The following is a 20,435-nucleotide window of genomic DNA, read 5'->3' as shown; positions in this document are numbered from 1 at the left end:
AAGGAAAACACATGAGTAGACCTAAGAGGAAGATAAATTAAAGAAACAGCAGTTTTGAGTGTTGTACGTATACCTGCTCGATAGGTATCTTTCAGACGAGGTCACAACTTGATGTCAGGCAAGGGGCTAACTGAATAGTGAGTTCCAATGCTTAGGTCTTCATTTGTAAAGGGCCAGTCACATACCTGTTGTAAATAACTTCTTTATTACAACCGTCACAACACAACTAATATCAAGATCAGAGCCTAGTTTGTCCGTGGGAACGCAACAAAATTACAAAAACCAGTGACTGACTCGATTATGTAAAACATCAATCGAAGAATTTTATTCTTGTTTTATACTATAACTTTTTTTATATACCTAATTTATTGTATTTTTATGTCAAGTACTTTATATAATTAATAATATTGTATCCAATTTTACTAGTACTGCGGTTCAGTGGTGTATATATATTAACCATGTAAATGCCTGATGATGGCTATTAATAGCCGAAACATGTAGCAGAGCCAAAACTAGGCACTGACCTTAATATTGTTGTGTTGTGACGGTTGTAATAAAGAAGTTATGTATTATAACACAACAGGATGCACGAAATGAAAATGTTGTAAATAAGTTAAGACACCTGTAATTACATTGAATTTACTACAAGTAAAGAAGGACCAACCAGCCGCATTCTAACTGCTGTGTGTATGTGTGTTGGGAGGAGGGGGGTACTCTGATGAAGTGACAGTCAGGCAAGCTCCTATTAATGGAGTTGAAGACGGTAACAATATAGTAATGTCGCATTGTTGTTATGCTTTCTTGCATTGAAAATGAGGCAGTGCTCAAGTTGGCTAGTTCATCCTACAAACAAAACGGGAGGTAAAAGAGCAAGCCTAGACCTTAAGAAGTACCACAGTAGGTCATGATTTTATTGGGCGGTAACAGAAGTGCAGTAGCGTCATCTTTATACATGACAGCTATGTATAAAAATGATTCTGTTTTGCTTTAGGAACGCTCCAGTATTTTCTTAATGCACCGATAAATGGCTCACAAAGGATTCTTCGATTTCTCAAACCATACATCGTAGAGTTCATGTATTTCACTGCCTTCAGAGAAATGTATTTCCTTTCCAGTTGCTGTCTGCAGTTTTTAAAGATGGCTTCCACGCTGGAAAGAATGGGAAGGGGAATGCCCTGGTAACTTCACCTCTATGAAACTGTCCCCACCATCCACTGGATATGAGTCTGGGTAAGCCTTAAATGGGTCTTTTGGTTGTTACTTGTACTCAAGTGTGGAATATCCCTTAAGACTCTTGTTTCATGTTGGGAATATAGTATAGAGTTAATAATTTTTATTCAAGTAAATATGATTTAGATTAAAAATCTAAACACATTTATTAAAGTATTTAGAAGTAGCTGTAATGTGGAATTCATTTAATTAAATTTAAATCAAAACTGGAGAAGGGACAATAAAAACAGAGCTATGAATAGATACGAGTATGTAAGTTTTATTGCCATAAATAATACACAGCAATTAAGAAACAGCAGTAGATGATGTGTTTTAAAATATCCATCTGTTCAGCGTGGAATTTAATTGAGTGACACTGATAGCACCAAACATTATGAAATATGAACAGTGAAAACAATCAGAACTAATCCTATTTGTCTAGTTTTATAATTATGACCTCTCCAGGGAATAATGTCAGAGCATGGAACGTTAAATAGTGTCCAACTCTTCCACGCTGATCAGCTATAACTTCACCTCCATAATAAATAGAAGACAGATCCTTTATTTGCGTTTGGCTGCCAAAGTTAATCATAATTAGATAAGAATTGCGGCGAGGATAGAAACGTTCGACAATCATGATGTCCCTTCCCACAGTCCTAGAAATCAAATGTAAGAGATATATTAAAACACTAGCAATAGTTTTAAAAGAACCAGTCAGTAGTAATAATTAAAATGAAGGTATCCTAATAATTAATGGTATCTGTGACATATTTAAGAGTAATTACAGAGTGCGAAGTTGTGTTACTCCAGAATTATTATTATATAAGATTAATATTATAATTATGTAATACCTAGTACATTATACAAGGTGTAAATAAATATGTTACAATGCTCTGTGGTACTGTCTACCACATTCTGTATATAATAATTATGTACATCCTGTAAAGTGGCCAGGGCATGAAGCTGACCACTCACCTCCAACTAGTGCCAAGGTCAAGCATATGTGGATTTATACATCCACTCCTGTACTGCTTAATCACTTAAGTACAGGGAAAACTTTACCTTAATAGCAGTATAATACATAATATTATCCTGACTGAAATGTGAGTACGACATTAGGTACACATCAAGCTTACAAGTAATTGAATTGAATTGAATGTTGAGTATGTGAGCATACCTGATTTCATAGTTTGGTAATTTTACATTATCCTTATAAATTCCATTCATGTAAATGGATGGTGAATCTTCTCGGAGTTTGGAAACTGTCTGCACAATGGTTAGGTGCCCAGCTGCAACATTTGACCAGGCATGGGAGAACGGAAGCCAAGACAAAATACCTGGCTGAGTGAAACCAAAGCCTGGATACTGTGCTGACCAATGCATTGGTGGCAAGTGATGATTGTGACCTATGTCTTCTCTCTAAAAAGGAAAAGGAAAATTAATGGAAAGAACTGATATGGAGGGAAACTCAAATGAATGAATATGAAATTGGAATTATGAATATAAGCAATTCTGCTAAAGAAAAGGAACATTATTTCTGTTGAATTTAAGGCTCTCATACTGTCTTTTACAATGTGACACTGTGTAGTCCAGTACAAGTTCACCAAAATTTCAGAAGAATATACTGCCTCCATCTTGAGGACCAAAGAGTAAGCCATACCAGCAGGCAGCTCACTCGCTTCATCTGCTTGTGCCTCCATCTTACTTGATGCTGGCTTGGCTTACTCCATGACCCTAAAGATGGAGGCAGTATCTTCCTTCAAAATGTAGATAATCTTCTACCAGATAACTCAGCATCACATTCTGGAGGGTAATACTGTTCAAATATTATCTAGTTTACCTCTCGCTCTGGATCCTTGAGCTCTTCAAGGCCTATTTCATCTCCATAGAAAATTGATGGTGTGCCAGGAAGCATCATTTCAAACAAAACTGCAGCTAGACTAGCATTTGCTATGGGTAACTGTGATGACAGTCGTTTAGTGTCAATGCTACCCATACTCCAATGAATCCATGGATAGCCTGGTTTGCTGAACTGTCCTCCTTTAACCACCTTATCCACCTGAATCTTCAAGCCCTGAGTCCCATTGCTCACAATATCCAATCTAACATCAATGAGATCCATATTATTTAGAACAGCTTCAACTTTTCTAGAATCATCCTCAGGATCTAGAGCATTTAGAACATCCATGCTACACATGAGCATTTTCTCATGATCTAAGCCTTTGTTAAAACTTCTGGTAACCTTTCTCCATTCTCGTATCAATGATTCAAATTCGGGCTCATATACTAAATACTCCAAACCTTTTAAGTATATCCCATCTACTCCATTCTTTAACCAATAGTTTATGGCATAAGTTACCATATTATCACTGTGTGCCTCCATACTCTTTACTCTATTTGATGCTTCTACATTTAACTGACTCTCTGTTTCATTTTCAGTGGGTGAATCCATGAAAACAAACTGACTGTTTTTCTCAGCAGCATCTATTTGCTCTTCTGTCTCCTTCTCACTTATGGGCAGTTGTTTTATGAATGGGCTTAAGGGAAGATCGAGCACGACAGAAATATTCTGTCTATGTAACATGTTAACAACAAAATTGAAGTCTTTCATGTTTCCAAGAACAGGAGAAATTTCTGTTAAATTCTGAACCTGATCATAATTCTCAGGATAATGTTCTGCTTGAAATATAGAGTTCAGTCGCACAACTTGAACTCCCAAGGATTTCAAATAAAATGTTTGTTTTCCAAGACCTCGAAGATCACCAGTTCCATCTGAATTATCATCCTGAAATAAATCATAATGCTCAATAGAAAAGTAGTAATTAGGATAAGACTCTGGGTTTCAGAATCATAACATGTAACTAGACGACTAACATTTTGGAACAAAATATTTAACAGAAAACTAAAAAGTGAGAAGTTAGAGTGGATTGTGGTTATATAAAACTACATTGGTTAAAATTTAATAGGGACTGTTGTGAATGAGCATACAAATGAGCTAACAGTACTAAGAAACAGACTTGCTTTGCTGTTTACCAAATATCACTTTAAGGGAAAAATGATCTTTGTCTTTGAACTGCCACATTCATGCATTCTGGGCAATTTAATATAATTTCTAGTCTGCTTTCATTATTATATAATGAAAGTGTTATAGTTACTATAGGCGGTAGACTTGTCAATTCCTTATCATTGATTCTTGCTCATCCTTAACAATTCATTATTCACTAATTGTGGTGCCATTCAATTCTTTGCAGCATGAGCTACTGACAGTGTTGTTAAATAAACCATAGTTAAACAAATAAATATAATAGTAATAATTAATTAACTGCTAAACTGAAACTTGCAGTTTAGTATGGAGATACATCATAAACATACCAATAAATTGAATATGACCAATTTTTATACATTTTAAAGAATTTGAATAAGGTGATGGTTAAAAACTTTGAGGTTGGTTCAGTAATTATCAGTGACAATAACAATTTATGCTAATTATCATTACACCACCCATGCATGAAAAAAGATCGCTAATTTGTACAGTTATTTATATATGAGTATTAATGCCTCTGATCTCTGGATAACGATTAAGAAGATTCAGAGCAAAAGAGACAACTCAGTTCTTGCCAGAAGATCTTATGCACTATGCGGTGTTTATAAAATAAAATGTTGAGATATTTGTTTTTATGGGGAGTAGAAACTTTGTTTAAAGTTTCTGTTGAGCTTGTGCTTATCATATTATAGATCTAGCTGTACAAATATGTAGTTCCATTTTCCTTCACCGGATGCAATAGCATTTCTGGAACTAACTATTACAGATTGTTTATCTCTTGTAGAAACATTCTCTTTAATAGATTTTATTTGAGGTAAATATTAGATGAGCATGCACCAGCTATTTGATTGGTCATCTTAATGAACCATATGAATTAAAATGAAGCCAGTTTTATAAGTAAATGCAGTAATAGTTATTTATTATTATCAATTTTTTAAATGTGTTTATATTGTCACCTCTTGAATTATTATGACTTATTACAGGTGTGGTATTCTCTTGGAATATCCACACTTAATATATAAATAAGAGGATACCCTGACAGGCATTTGAGATATCAGCCAATGGGTGATGGAAGACAGCCACTTCCATGCTCTGCTGATCCGCTATATACACAGGGTGCCCAGGATCCGTTAGGACTCGGGTTTTTTTTTGCCCGGCAGTGCCATCTGTTGGCGAGTTGTGGCATTAAGATTCTTGAAGTTTCAGCTGTGGCTTTCTACAATTTCAAAGCGTAAGCATCGCTGCATCATGTGACCTGACCTTGAATGTAACAGTACTGTTCTAATGCTCGCCGGAAAATGGCAGTTGAACCGAGAGCCAACATCAAATTTTGTTTGAAGTTAGGCAAAACAGCCAGAGACACATACAAAATGATGAAAAGTGTGTACGGTAGTGATTGTTTGAGTTGCTCGAACATTTTTCGATGGTATGCTGTATTTCGTGACGGCAGGGTGGACATTGAAGAAGCTCCACGTGCATCAAAGCCGAGAACAAGTCGCACTGAAGAAAATCTGAAAAAGGTGACCGAAATCCTTGCATCAGACAGATATGTTTCTGCAAGACTCATTGAGGAGCTTTTGGGAATACCAAAAAGTACTGTGCATCAAATTTTGACGGAGGATTTGGGCAAACGGAAGGTCTGTGCGGGGTTTGTACCGCACGCGCTGTCAGGCGATGAAAAACATGCCAGAGTGGAACATGAGCCTTGTCCCTTGNAGCTCCACGTGCATCAAAGCCGAGAACAAGTCGCACTGAAGAAAATCTGAAAAAGGTGACCGAAATCCTTGCATCAGACAGATATGTTTCTGCAAGACTCATTGAGGAGCTTTTGGGAATACCAAAAAGTACTGTGCATCAAATTTTGACCGAGGATTTGGGCGAACGGAAGGTCTGTGCGGGGTTTGTACCGCACGCGCTGTCAGGCGATGAAAAACATGCCAGAGTGGAACATGAGCCTTGTCCCTTGACCCTGTGGGTAAAGAACCCAGTTCTTCTACCCACTTAAACCCGTGAACCCCCCCTCAAATGGGTAAGGTACAGGCTCATAAGAAACGACTTGCTTGTACGTGATGTACTATGCCTCCCCAAGGTCGAGTAGGGGATCTCGGGAGAGGAAAACCACTGTCGGCACTATGGGCCAAGCTGGACGGATCGGCTAGCCCAAACTGGTAGGGAACACACTGCACAAGTATACATAAATACAACTGGCGTTTCCAAACATATAAATAAATATATATTGATAACGTAAGTATACAGGTGGACTCTGCCTGATGGGCAGGGACTGGTCAGAACATGTGATAATAATTAATACAAAGCTACACTGTGCCTAGCCGCACAGAACTCAAGTCAGGCTCGCCTCATGGCGTCATTCAACTTCTCCAGTACAAACATGTACTTACGCAAGCCTTGAGGGCACAAGGAAACATAAACAGGTTACAAACACGCCTGAGGGGCGATCTGCTGTTTTACACAACCCAAAACAAAACCAAATTATCTTACACCACGCGGCGTTCATAATTGAAAGGAAACCATCTCAAACAGTAAGTCACTTACTTGCATTTCCTGAATTACAACACAAAGTTTTACCTCACGACTTGATTCAGCCTTGATCACGTCGTGAGGGCACTCTTCCCCCTTCAGACACTGCTATGGGCCGAAACCGAATTTCACAAGATCAATTCAACATAACGACTCTAAATTTGGACGCAGCGATGTTACCTTTCCGAAGTCAACGGGGAGAGAGAGGATGATACATTCGTTTTACTATACAGGAAACCTCGCACTGCGTCCAGGAGGGGGGGGACAAGGTCAGCTGACCTGACGTCAGCTAAGACTTTAAGTATAAAGGAGGAGGAACGGCTCGCATCCTGGCGTTTTGGGGGGGGGGACTCCAAGGAACTTCACGGAGAAGAACCATTGCACGGTTCAAACACTGCAAAGACATGTTACAGTCGGCCCAAAGTGATACAAAATTTATAAAATCAGTTGTTACTGGTGACGAGACAGGGTTTCAATATGAGCCTCTCACAAAGCGGCAGAGTGCAGTGTGGTTGAGCCCAAAGAAGCCGAAACCATAGAAAGTGCGCATGCAAAAGAGTCGAGTAAAGACACTGCTAACAGTTTTCTTCAGTTCCAAAGGAGTCATTGAGAAGAAATTTCTGCCAGGTCAAACAGTGAATTCTGATTATTATCTCCGAGTCCTCAATCATTTGTGGGCGAGAATTCTTTGAATTCAAGTTGAATATCGAGAGCACGACAATGCCCCACCCCACAAATCGAAGATTTTGCACAATTTTTTGGCCAGAAAAGGGATCGCAGTCCTTGATCATCCTCTGTATTTGCCAGATTTTTCTCCAGCAGATTTCTGGTTGTTTTCAAAAGTTAAGTTGGCGATCAAAGGAGAGACCATTACGACACCATCCAGGACATCCAAAGGGAATGTACCACAGTTTTAAATGCGATTCCACAAAAGGAGTACAGTGAGTGTTTTCGAAAACTTTTCAATCGATTCCAGCTATGTATTGATTCAGAAGGAGACTATTTTGAATGAAAGGGGTTAAATTTTGAAAATAATTCACATCTTGTATTTTTAATGAACACAGTCCTAACAGAACCTGGACACACTGTCTATTAACTTGTAACATGCGATGGATGGCGTGCCATATATCTTTATATTGATGGTATGTAGAACCTTTAGTTATTGGCAACTGCATGTACAGCCTTGCTGTGAATACATGTTTATACACTATATTAACTGTAATAATGCTGTCTCCGCAATCTTTCATGTATGTAGTAATATTTGACATCAAGAGTATGGTTGTCCAGGTGACAATGCTGTGTAGTTTATACAGCCAGATGTTTTGAAGGAACATATCTTATTCTTCAGGGTCAAAGAATGAACCAGACAAGAATCTAGCAGAAGCAAGTAACAGCAAAGTGTGCATGGAAAATCAACCTGTTATGGACCAGCCCAAGCTTGAAAGGAACTGTGGGAGGGCCAGTGGAAGAATGAGAGCAGTATCTGCAAGGGAACTCTTAAGAACCCATAGCAACAAAAGATATGAGTACCTTGGTTGGATCCTGAAAAGTGCTGAATTTAGGGGTGTTGAAAAGTCATATGTATGTCTGAAGAACAGTTCCTTTCAAGCTTGGACTGACATTTAAAAAGAAAAAGAGGTAAAGCTATCCCTGATATGAAGTAGAATTTTCAGCACATGGTCCATTCAGTTTACCTCATGTTTCTGCTGGTTACTTGCATGGCTTACGCTTCAGGCATGAAGATAGAGGCAATATGTTCTTCTAAATGTCAGGCCATCTCCGAACTACATAGAATTACAACTCGTCATAGTCACTGCCATGAGAACTGCAATTCCAATATTTGTTTCGTATTCTGTTAGTGACTTGTTAACTGTGTTACATTTAATTCTCATTTATATTAGTTTCATTGAGTGAGTGAATATCAAGCACAAAGTCTGCACAAAATTTCAGCTTTATAAACCAGTAGTCTCTGAAATTTACTGCCATTAACCTGTTAGGTACATTTTCCAATTGCGCCTCACTTCGTCTATGGGATTCTGTTTTATTTCACCCTGACTGGGAAGTAAAATTTGGAAATCTAATTACTGTTACATAATTTTCCATGTACAGATACTCTTCACTATATATGAGTTTGGAAAATGTGACTTCACTTTAATGCATTCAACTAATTTAGACGTAGTTTATTTAACAGCATTCACTTTAATGCAAATTGCTTGCTGGCTGATTAATAGAGGCTGGGAGAATAGGGAGTAGAGTATTGTGTGGATGTTGGAGCAGAATGCAAGGGGAGAAGGGACAAATTGGTCTAAGTAATGTTCAGTTTATTAACTTCATCTTCTGTGACTCATTTTTGAAACACAAGTGTTACATAAACTGAGTATCTGTTCTTTACCTTGAAAGATGCAGGGAATACTTCATAAAACAGAGTTCCTTGCCACCAATCATGATGTGGGTTGCACTTTGTTGGAAGGTTAGCTATTAATGTAATAACAATGCACACACATGCCACTAGCAGAGAAACAACACTCCAGAAGCTGAATTTACGAATGAGTGGCCACTTCCAATCCATGAAGCAGAAATCATCTGGTGATTTACGAACTGCAAGCTGCAGTCCTGTTAGAGGAGGTTTACCTCCATTTTCCTAAAAACAAAGAAGACTTCTATATAGAAAATGTGAACAGTGCATGCACACAGAGAAAACTAAGTATATGTTACTGTCTCATCACCAAAATGCAGGGCAAAATCATGTCATAAAGATAGTAAACAGATGTTTTGAAGATGTGGAACAGTTCAGATATTTGGGAACAACGATAACAGATCGAAACCTGATTCAGGAGGAAATTAAGAGGCGACTGAACTCGGGTAATGCTTGCTGTCATTCAGTCCAGAACCCTTTCTCTTCTCGTCTGTTGTCCAAAAACATAAAAATTAGAATATACAAAACTATAATTTTGCCTGTGGTTCTGTATGGATGTGAAACTTGGTCTCTGACATTAAAGGAGGAACATAGACTGAGGGTGTTTGAGAACAGGGTGCTGAGGAGAATATTTGGACCGAAGAGAGATGAAGTGACAGGAGGTTGGAGAAAACTGCATAACGAGGAGCTTCATAACTTGTACTCTTCTCCAAGTATAATTACAATGATCAAGTCAAGGAGGATGAGGTGGGCAGGTCGTGTAGCACGAATGGGGAAGACGAGGAATTCGTATAGGATATTGGTGGGAAAGCCAGAAGGAAAGAGACCACAGGGAAGACCAAGGCGTAGGTGGGTGAACAATATTAGAATGGATCTTAGATAGGATGGGATGGTATGGATTGGATAGATCTGGCTCAGGATAGGGATCAGTGGAGGGCTCTTGTGAACACGGTAATGAACCTTCGGGTTCCATAAAATGCTGGGAAATTCTTGAGCAGCTGTAGAATTGGCAGCTCCTCCAGAAGGGCTCAGCTCCATGAGTAAGCAAACAGTGCATGCACTTTGTGACAACTATATCAGTCTTATATTTTTATTGGAATAATATGAATATTTCAGTATTTTCAAAGACAATTAGGCTTTATTTCGCTTAACCGTTATGAGTTAATAATTAATTATCATAACAGATACAAGGAAGAATGGCTGTAGGTCTAGAGAGACCAGTCGCAATAAAAAACAATCATAAGGGCATCAGAATTTTAGTTAAGCTAATGCATTCAACATGGAACTGGTGCTTGACAGATTTATAAAAATGCTGGGATAGGCTGGCTATTACCTACTTTCAAAAATATGAACTGTGAATCACTACTCGTAGAACTTCTGAATTAGTCCAAGCCATTTATGATAACAAGAAGAAAAGAAATAACTAAAGAGATGATTTCTAAATTTGTGGACAAACAACGAAGACTGGGAATTTTCATTCATTGGACCAGTCCCTAACTGAAACTAGAAAGAAGTCTGATCATTGCTATGTATTTATTATAGGAGCCATGATAGCATAGTTGGTATAGTAATTGGCTACAGGCCGAACAACCATGGGGTTGGGGTTCAAGTCCCGGTAGAGTCAAGAATTTCCCCTTTTCCACGTCGTTGAGACCGGTTCTGGGGCCCAGCCAGCCTCATATACAATGGTTGCCCGGGGCTCTTTCTCCGGGGGTAAAGCGGCTGGGGCGTGAAGCTGACCACTCACCTCCAACAAGAACTGAAGTCAAGAAAATGTGGATCTATACATCCACTCTCCTGTATGCCTTCATGGCATAGTGCTTAATTACTCATAGCTAAGCACAGATACATCTTCACCTTTACCTCTACATTTTTATTATGTAAATTCTTATATTGATGAGTATTATAATTAACATAGCAAGGTCTATAGCAAAAAGATGGGTAGTAATGCTGAACAGAAAATCCAACATTATTCTGTCTTTTATCATCATTAAATGTGTAATCCAAGCAATTTGAACTTGTTAAGCAGACAACACATCAGAAGCAGTGAAATAGTGATTACCTGACATGAAAATGGATCTACATCACTGGCTTTTGTTAGGTGCTGATAGTGATGCGAGCTGAGCAACTGTGCGCACACAGTGGGCTCTTGCATGACAGAGCTGCTCGAGGATGATGATTCCATCACACTCTGAACACTTCTGGTTGGATTGAATTCTTGCTGCCCCTCTGGAAGAACAAACCCAGTTCAGCGTTCTCTATGTCTGACACATTTTGAAGACAGTAACAGCTATTCTTTCTTTAGTATTTCTACAAACATAATTCCAGAAGTTTGTTACAATTTTTTATGTCTAAAATAGAATTTAACAACATAGCAACTGTGTAAAATATATATTTGTAATGACATTTTATGGTGAATAATGATCATTAACCTAGTTTTATAGACAGTTATAAATGTGACTGAACATTTTATATGAAATAATATTCTGAGTATTGGAAAGTACAAACATGGTGATGGCTTGAATCCTGAAGATGATGTTTAACACAGAAACTTCGCAAAATCTCGTTTAAAATTCAAATACCTGAGAAGCAGTGTCTGATAGCACAACATGTTAGAATTATAATTGGAATGGACAAAGAAACTGCAGGTTCTGTGTCAGTAATTCAAATGTCACTCTATAGCCAGTATTTCTTTGATAATGACTAAAAGAGAAACAGTACAATTCTCCTACATTAAACTGGTTTTTGAAAGAAAAAAATTTCTCAAAATTACTAACGTCTGGAATTATTTTAACAATTCTACTGTAATTTCAGAGTCTTCCGTTTGGATTTCCTAGGTGTAGGAAAAGTACTGTTTTTCACTTTCTAATATATAGTAGTAAATATAAGAGTAAGAAAGAATTGTGATTGTAAAAAAATCTATATGAGATTGTAGTGGATTTACACGTTTTTAGCCCACTCCTGATTACACAGAAGTGGTTTCTGAAATGCCACCTGTGTGTCTGTATGTACAGATGTGGGTCTTGCTAGTGCCTAAACAGTTGGAGAGATTTTATTAATATTTTGTTCTTGGTGAATCTGAACTTTCCAACTCCAAAAATAGGGACAATTCAAACAGGCGCCAAAACTCAACATGAATGGCTATTATGATTCTGATAAAATACATGTAAATTCTGTTAATATTCTGTAAGAAGCATGGGGGAAAGGTGTGAATTAATCTTCATATTTCGTCTTTCTAATAGTAAATCAGAATTGATAAGAACAAGGCATACATTCAACATCATCAATATACCATGATGTCTTCCCAGGCGATCAGCTATGTCCATGTAGAATTGCAGTCTAGTGTTTCAGAGACTGTCTTTGTCCCATCAGCGGGGGTTGATGTAATGAATGCACTGTTTACATACTGTATTTGTACACAAATCTGTCCCCTGTCCCATCCCAGGCTGCATAGGAAATGGTGGGTAGAGTCAGATGGTCAGTGATATCCTGTCCTATTGCTCACTGTATGGACAGCAGTTAGTTGGTCAGCTGAATTCACCTTGCTTGTCATGGGTCCTTCCTTACAATGTCTCTAAATTCTCTTTTATGCTTTATTGTGGTCATGGCCTGCTACTATGAACATCTTAAAAGAGAGTCCTACATCTCTGGACCTCAATAGTTCATCTGATTCTCTGCCTTGATGCTCTGCTATTGGCAGTGGTGAAGCACAAGCATTGAGGCAGAGGGCTGGATAAAATTCAGGAACACCATGCTACTGGCTAAAGCAACAGGTGACAAGGACCGCTTAGTCAAGGAGGACAGTGAAATCTGGCTGTACCACAATAACATTAACAGAGATGCAGAATTCCCTCTGAACTATTTATGGTACTCAGCAACAAACATAATAAAACACATGTAAAAAAAAAAAACATTGCAAGGATGAAGCAGACAGAAGCAACATGAATTCAAATGACTGAATGGTTGTTCCCCCAAGCAGTCCACACTGGAACTGGACATCATTCACCATCTGACTCCACCCATTATTCCCCACGTGGTCTGGACTGAGATGTATGAGAATTTAATGAATGAATATATATGTGAACATAACAGCAATCACATGCACCCTGATGATCAAGACAAAGAAAATGTGAAACACTGGACACCAGCTCCACATTAACACAGCTCATTACCCAAGAAGACTTCACTGCATTACTGAAAGGCTGAAAACTGTAGATCTGTTTGACCAGCCTGCTGTAGTATATTCTTCTTCTTTGCTTAAATGGTCCTTTTAAGTTCAACTTTCCTGCTGTAGTATATTACCCCATGGTAATAACAGATGGTGTAATACAGAGTCCTTACCTTGACTGTTGTGACTTCTGTGCTCATTAGGAGGCATGTCAGTGGCTGTCAGTCCAACAAAACCAAGTGCAGCATTACAGTTCAGTGTTGACAGCTCATCAATACTTGTGGGACTGATTTGTCTCTCATAAGCCATACCTGCAACAGAGGAAGTTTCAGTCTGACAATATTTCTTGGAATATTAGGTATTAATAATTTAACATGACATAAAATCAAATGAATATGCTTTCAAAAAAATGTGTCTTAATAAATATTTTTCAACTATATTTCAGATATTTTTCTGACAAGTGTAATTTATGATATTGACATATGTTGGGAACAAATGTGTGATGAAGAATCTTTTCCTTTTCCTTTGGCATGATTAGGAATTTGACCGCCTCTGTGGTCTAGTGGTCAGAGGTCCTGGCTACAGATCCAGAGGTCTGGGTTCGATTCCCGGCGCTACCAAATATTCTGACAAGTATTGGGTCTCGAACGGGGTTTATTCAGCCTTGTGAGGATAATCCTCATGTACCTGTTTCAATATATTGAGGGATTAATTCTCATGGAATGAAAACTAGTCCATAATTTGAAGAAAGCAGTCTTCTGGGATTTGGCACCGTGTATATGTGGTGTTAACCGACGTTTCGGAGGAACGTATCGCCTCCATCTTCAGGGTAGGAGAAAAAAAAAAATATATATATATATAAGAATCTGCAAGCAAAGAGACCGTGAGAACCAGTAAAAGCATAATTTCTTTGGCAGGAGAAACTGAATTTTATGTTTCTGATTTTTAAAACATTAGTGACACATGATGAGAAAATGTGTTCCACAGCAGATGGGATCACTGTCACATAAGTGAAAGTGCACTCTGAACTGAAAAACTAGGATTTCTACAGCATCCCAGGTGGGATTTATGTCATATAATAGTTCAAGAAATCAATACTTTATTATTCTCTTTTATAAAATAAAATATAATTAAAGTTGTAAATACACAAGATGTTGATTAGCAGCCAGTAGCTTCATCTTGATCTTTTAACCCTTTGAAATATAATTTTATCCAAATAATATTAAAAAATTCAGTTCATACCACTCAGAAAATACATTCTGATCTGATTACGAAGACCAGTCTCTTAATAATGTTATGAAAGTATTCACTGTTTAATCTGAGAATCACACAATACCCAGAAATACAAACTACAGGTAAAATGCAGAGCTTCTTCAACATTAAAGCAGGTGACACATCTGAGAATCACACAATACCCAGGAATACAAACTACAGGTAAAATGCAGAGCTTCTTTAACATTAAAGCAGGTGGCACATTTAGTAACCATTATGCTTTAAAAGATTAACAGTTGTAACAAATATCCCTGGATACTGGTTCTTAAAGAGGTAAAGTTGGTAGCGTTGCTTCTTGATACAGACCTAGGAAACAATGGTAGCTGTTAACTTAAATAGGAAGATAAAATGTTACACATATATGGAATGAAATGCAAACAATCTTATTTCAAATTTCAACTGCATAGGCAGTTTTAATACAAGACCACAGGCAAGACTACCACTGTCTGAAAGTCAACAGTATGCACACTATCTTTAGTACCAACCCTTGGAATTTCAGATATGCAACCTTAACTTTGTCTCATACTTGGGCAATACAAATGTAAATTATAATTCTTCACTCTTTAAGCCACAAGTGCAATGTATGAAGGTACATTAAAGTCATGGGCAAAAGGTTTGCAAAATACATCACACAAAGTTGAGGTTGATCTCCCCCCCCAAAAAAAAAAAAAAAAAAAAAAAAAAAAAAAAAAAAAAAAAAAAAAAGCACTGAGGGCATGTATGGCAACTTGTTTATTTGTACAAATAGGAAGAAATAAATTTGAGGCTTAGTACTTGTAATATTGAGGAAATACACATTCTATAAACACTTTTAATATTTCCTAAATTTACTGTAACTTATGAAAAATGTAATCTAACTTATTCCTATTATTTTCATAGATTAACCATGAGGAGTCCCTGTCCTTATCTGTACAGACCAATAGTTGATTTAATTGGAAAGGGAGAGAGTAAGAAATTATTTTACATTGAGTTTCAGCAGGATATTCCCCTGATATTGTGAAAATATTCATGGGATACACCACATTTTGGATTTCTGTAGCATGTTTCTTAATTAATATCTTTATTGTTTTATCCTGTTGTGTATCATCAAGGGTGGTTTAATATGGCCATCAATACAACACTTCATAAACACACATTTCCTAAGTAAATAAAACTAACATTAATTTGTTAGTATTAGCTTTATTTACTTATAGAGTGTTTTACTGATGGCAAATTAACGCCCCCCAGTATAATTAGAAGTTTATAATTATCCAGCCACTAACTGCTTTGAAAGTCGGCATTTTGAAAAAAAAAAAAGCCCTGGAGAAACAGCTCCTGTTAACCAGTGAAAAGGAACCTGGGTGGGGTCCAGATGTGATGGTGTGGGAAAACGCCTTTACTGAAAATTGAATACTGACCATCCAGTTCACAGTCACTTTATTGAGAGATGTAGCCTGATTCTTACTCTGGTATGTAATATAATGCAATTCATTTTATTTTATTTCCTACTTTGTGATGCTGTTAGTATCTAGACTACATATTGTCAACCCTTACCAGTAGTTGGAGTTATGGAGAGGGGATGTTCAAACTCTGTAGGTGGTGATGGAGTGAGAAGCGGGCAGGTTGATGCTGCTTCCTCATCTGCCAGAAATTCACTGACTGGTGATGGGGCAAGTCCTGCTGTTGCATCAACACTGGGATAACACACTTCTGGGAGGATTGCTGATATTAAACTATTATCTGCAGGCACACTCATGACTGCGAATTTGTTAGGAGGATTCAGGAGGTAATATTTGGTCTTGACAGGATTTTGTACACTGCTGTCTTAGTTCACTATTGATCCAACAAATTCAAACCATCAGATTCGAGTGGTATTGAAATAAAGGACTCAATTGATCTCAATTCAGTTGCTGCACAAATCCATTGCCGCAAACAAGAGAACGAAAAAAAAAAAAACTTGTTCGGACCTGACACAGTGCATTACTACTGTTTTACTGTAACCTCTTCATTACATTTAAGTCTGCAAAGATGTATTGTGTATTTTATTGATATTTCACAAAATCAACCAACCCAAATTTAATAGCTTTAAGTATGTCTCCTTAGCACTGACCGTCAACATGTAACCTAGAAGTGACCGTGACTCTTATCGTAGATGTCGCCTATGTCTTGGGCGGTCTTGGACGTCTTGGGTAATTGATCGGCGGTGAAGCAGACTCTACCTACACCGCGCGGCACTGCTGCTATTTGTGTAACTTCGAGTCAAATTGGAACACTCTTACGGGGAGCGTTAAGCGTCGCCGGCGTCGCCCCGTGACATGTATTTGGGCCTGCGCAAGCGCTATCCTAATTATAGGCCTACGGTGAAGCGCCGTAGTTGGGATCGTTTTGGGTTGAGATTGCTGGGGCCCAGGCGCAGTTAACTTGCCTCAATTAAGCATTACTCTTTCCGTTGGTTAAAGGATTTATAGAGATTTTCTCTTCGGGGATAAAGTGAACAGACCGAAGAACTGTACCTGATATCCCCATGCACTTTTATGGCGTGATGCTTATTCACAGGAAATTCTGATTTATCTTTTTCATTTCGGACTCTTGTTTTAAACAAACACTCTATTTGAATCCAAGAAAGAATATGCCTGTATTGATAACCAGAGTTAATCCAACATTAGAAAGTTCAGTTTATGGGTTTCCTAGGCCGGCTTAACATGGCGGTGGCTTCCTCTTTCAGGCAAATGCCGAAAACGTTCGAAAAATCAGGTATAACCTATTCTTCCTTTATCCCGTTTAACTGTTCATAACCAGCATAGCATCCTCCTTATCCCACTAACTGATGCGATTTGCATATTAGATCGCTATCCTTCGTATTTATAATTCCTTAGTAGTTACGATTCCATGAAAAACTGTAACTTTTAACGCGACTAACTCTGTTTATACCACAGGACGCAAACTGCAGACACAAGGCTTGGCGAGGCCTATTCTGAGCTGGAAGGGATGTCGACTTTCCTTTCGGCGTAATTACTTGTCGATTTATTTTTTTTAGAGTTATCAAGAATACATGGTTCGGGATAGCGACTGGCTACGGGGCTGGACGACCAAGGGGTCGGAGTTGGAGTCCCGGTGGGGGGCAAGAATTGTCACTTCTCCATGCCGACCAGACCGGCTCTGGGGCCCACCCGGCCTCTTATCCAATGTGTAACGAGGGCTTCTTCCCCGAGGGTAAAGCGGCTGGGGCGTGAAGCTGACCACTCACCTCCAACTAGTGCCGAAGTGAAGAAAATATGGGTCTCTACATCCACTCCCCCATACGCCTTCATGGCTTAGTGCTTAATTAGTTAAGCACAGGAACAATTTTACTTTACCTTTTACAGTGAAATATTGATTCCGAAAAGTCATTCCGCCCTTAAGACAGAATGGCGTTAGTAAACCTGAAGTTAGATTTTTATTCAGACACATCAGGTGATGGAAAATAGTGTGTGCGTTAGAGAATCAGTTCTGGATTAATAGTAAAGAGTGCAGTATGGGAATATTATTGACAAAGGCAAGACATTTTTCTCTACTCCACCCGTGCTATACCAGTTTGGGGGCATAATGAACGTACCGAGAGTAACACAACACAAGCTTGACGCCCAGCACTCACCTCCATTCAGTGTTTAGGAAACAGTGCCTGGAGATGTACCTTCACTCTTGTCTTACACTTTCCTGGCTTGGTGTATATGCACAAGGACAACTTCGACTTTAAAAAAAAAATTATTGCTAATGGGGTGGGACTAAGTCCCTTGTACCAGCCCCAGATGATAGGTGAGGGCGATTGTGGAGAATTTGGTGGAATGAAGATTGGCAGGGGAAACCGAAGTACTCGGAGGAAACCTGCCCCAGCCCCACTTTGTCCACCACAAATCCCACTTGACCAGACCCAAGATCGAACCCGGGCCGCCGCGGTGGGAAGCCAGTGACTAACCGCTTGAGCTATGGTGCGGCCAACTTCGACTTAAATTAGAAACTTGCGACATACATAAAATTTGAAGCGGTTGTTGTGAAATTAATTGAAATCTGATAGGTGTTGACATATTAAGAAGATAATGGCTTCTTTCCCATTTATGGCGTTTTCCGCAAAATTGTGCATTTGAGAATGATCTTTACGTTGCTCCATATGAAGTCTGAATTAAGTCGGGAGCCCACTATTGCAATTTTACGGACCGCGTAGAATTATACAAATGTCCAGCTGACTGAGGAGCCTGAATAGCGATGGGTTAGGGCCTTAGAGGCCGCGGAACCGGGGTTCGATTCCCGGCAGGGCCAAGAGATTTTTCACTTCTGCTCAGTGTCCACACCGGCTCTGGTGCCCACCAAGCCTCACATCCAGTGGGTACCGGGGGTCTCTTTACCTGTTGACAGAGGGGCGGGGAATATGATTCCACTAATGCCCCATTTTGTCCACTCCCTGACGGGATAGCATAGTCAGTATAACGATTGACTGCGACTGAGGGGTCAGAGTTCGAGTCCCGGTAAGCTCAAGAATTTTTCTTCTACATATCGTCCAGAGCGGCTTTAGGGTCCACCCAACCTCCTATTCAATGGGTACTGGGGGCTTTTTCCGCGGGAGTAAAGCTGCAGGGATGTGGAGCTGACCACTCACCTCCAACTAGCGCCAAGGTCAAGAAAATGTGGATCTGTACAGCCACTCCCCCATACGTCTTCATGGCATAATACTTAATTAGTTAGGCACAGGGACAACTTTACCTTTAACCCTACCCTGACAGCCTTCCTGGCAATCCCTAATGAAATGGCACATGCTGGTTCAGATCCTGTGAAAGGACATTCGGTTCTCAATCTTACCAATTGACTGGAAGTTTCATAACCTTCAATACTCCTGTGGCCTGGCACTCATATCGTTTGAACTGTATCGTGTTCAGCCAGTTTCATGAGTGATTGATGGCAGTTCCAAACCAGCTTTGAACTGATCTGGCAATTGTTAAGAGCTTAAATTGCGGCTTGACTGTCTGATAAAACATAGATGTGTCTGTTTCTATAGCCACTACCCAGATTCTCTACTGCACATGCCAGTTCCTTTTGAGTTGGAAGTCAAGGTCCTTAGAGGACTATACAGCCAAGGTGTAAGTAAGTAAGTAAGTAAGTAAACAGGTAATATGTTAATACAATTATCTGCAATATTTATCTGTTTATATTAACATAAGAAATTTCAGTTGTAAGAACTGTGTAAGGTAAGGCAAATCTACACATTTGTGACTATCTAATATCATGGTAAGGCAATGTAAATTCATTGACAAATTAGGCAGATGCACGTATTTGAGAGATTTAACCACAAAACTAAAAGGAGATGGAGGCCAACTCCAAGCTTTTCTCTCAATATCCCAACTGTCCCTTGGACTGAAAGTGTGGGTGGGTCACAAAGCATCAGGAGCCTCAGTGTGACATCCATGGTAAGTTTCTCCTCCACTTCTTTGGATGGAAAGCCTTGATTGACCACAAAGGCACTGTTAGCCTCAAATGGCATGGCATCCACAATATGTGTGATGAACATCCAGTTCTTTCACAAATTATTAATGGATATACTCAGAGAAGCTGAAACCATGAACCTACTTTCCTTAAGGGCTGTATATAAGATCTGCACTATATTCATCTATTTATTTACTATATGCAGAAGGAACTGTGTAAATGACGAAATGGAAGGTTTGTGTGTAGTACTTTATTGCAATATTGTGAGTGTGCTACGGTTTCAAAAGAACACTCAGTGACACAAAAATTGTGTCACTGGAAGTCTGACTTGAGATCCATGGAAGTAAGCACAAGAG

General features: G+C 38.9%; 1 protein-coding gene across 3 annotated transcripts; it reads right to left on the bottom strand.

Moving 5' to 3' along the window:
• Positions 1–1,465: 1,465 nt before the first annotated feature.
• Positions 1,466–16,920, bottom strand: LOC111873407 (neutral and basic amino acid transport protein rBAT). 3 transcript variants are annotated; one of them, XM_023868090.2, is made up of 7 exons: positions 16,180–16,920; positions 13,548–13,685; positions 11,269–11,435; positions 9,183–9,431; positions 3,050–3,994; positions 2,387–2,628; positions 1,466–1,865 (listed from the first exon to the last, which is right to left on the bottom strand). In XM_023868090.2, the coding sequence occupies exons 1-7, from the start codon at positions 16,379–16,381 to the stop codon at positions 1,640–1,642; spliced, it is 2,169 nt and encodes a 722-aa protein (XP_023723858.1). In that variant the 5' UTR covers positions 16,382–16,920; the 3' UTR covers positions 1,466–1,639. The 3 variants fall into 3 exon arrangements, with proteins under 3 accessions (XP_023723858.1, XP_023723859.1, XP_023723860.1); XM_023868091.2 differs by having other exon boundaries at positions 16,696–16,920; XM_023868092.2 differs by having other exon boundaries at positions 16,736–16,920.
• Between the last annotated feature and the right edge of the window lie 3,515 nt (positions 16,921–20,435).

Source organism: Cryptotermes secundus, unplaced genomic scaffold (assembly GCF_002891405.2).
Source record: "Cryptotermes secundus unplaced genomic scaffold, Csec_1.0 scaffold22, whole genome shotgun sequence".
Lineage (NCBI taxonomy): Eukaryota > Metazoa > Arthropoda > Insecta > Blattodea > Kalotermitidae > Cryptotermes > Cryptotermes secundus.
Note: the sequence above shows the minus strand (reverse complement) of the source record. Positions and strands in the feature narration are given on the sequence as shown.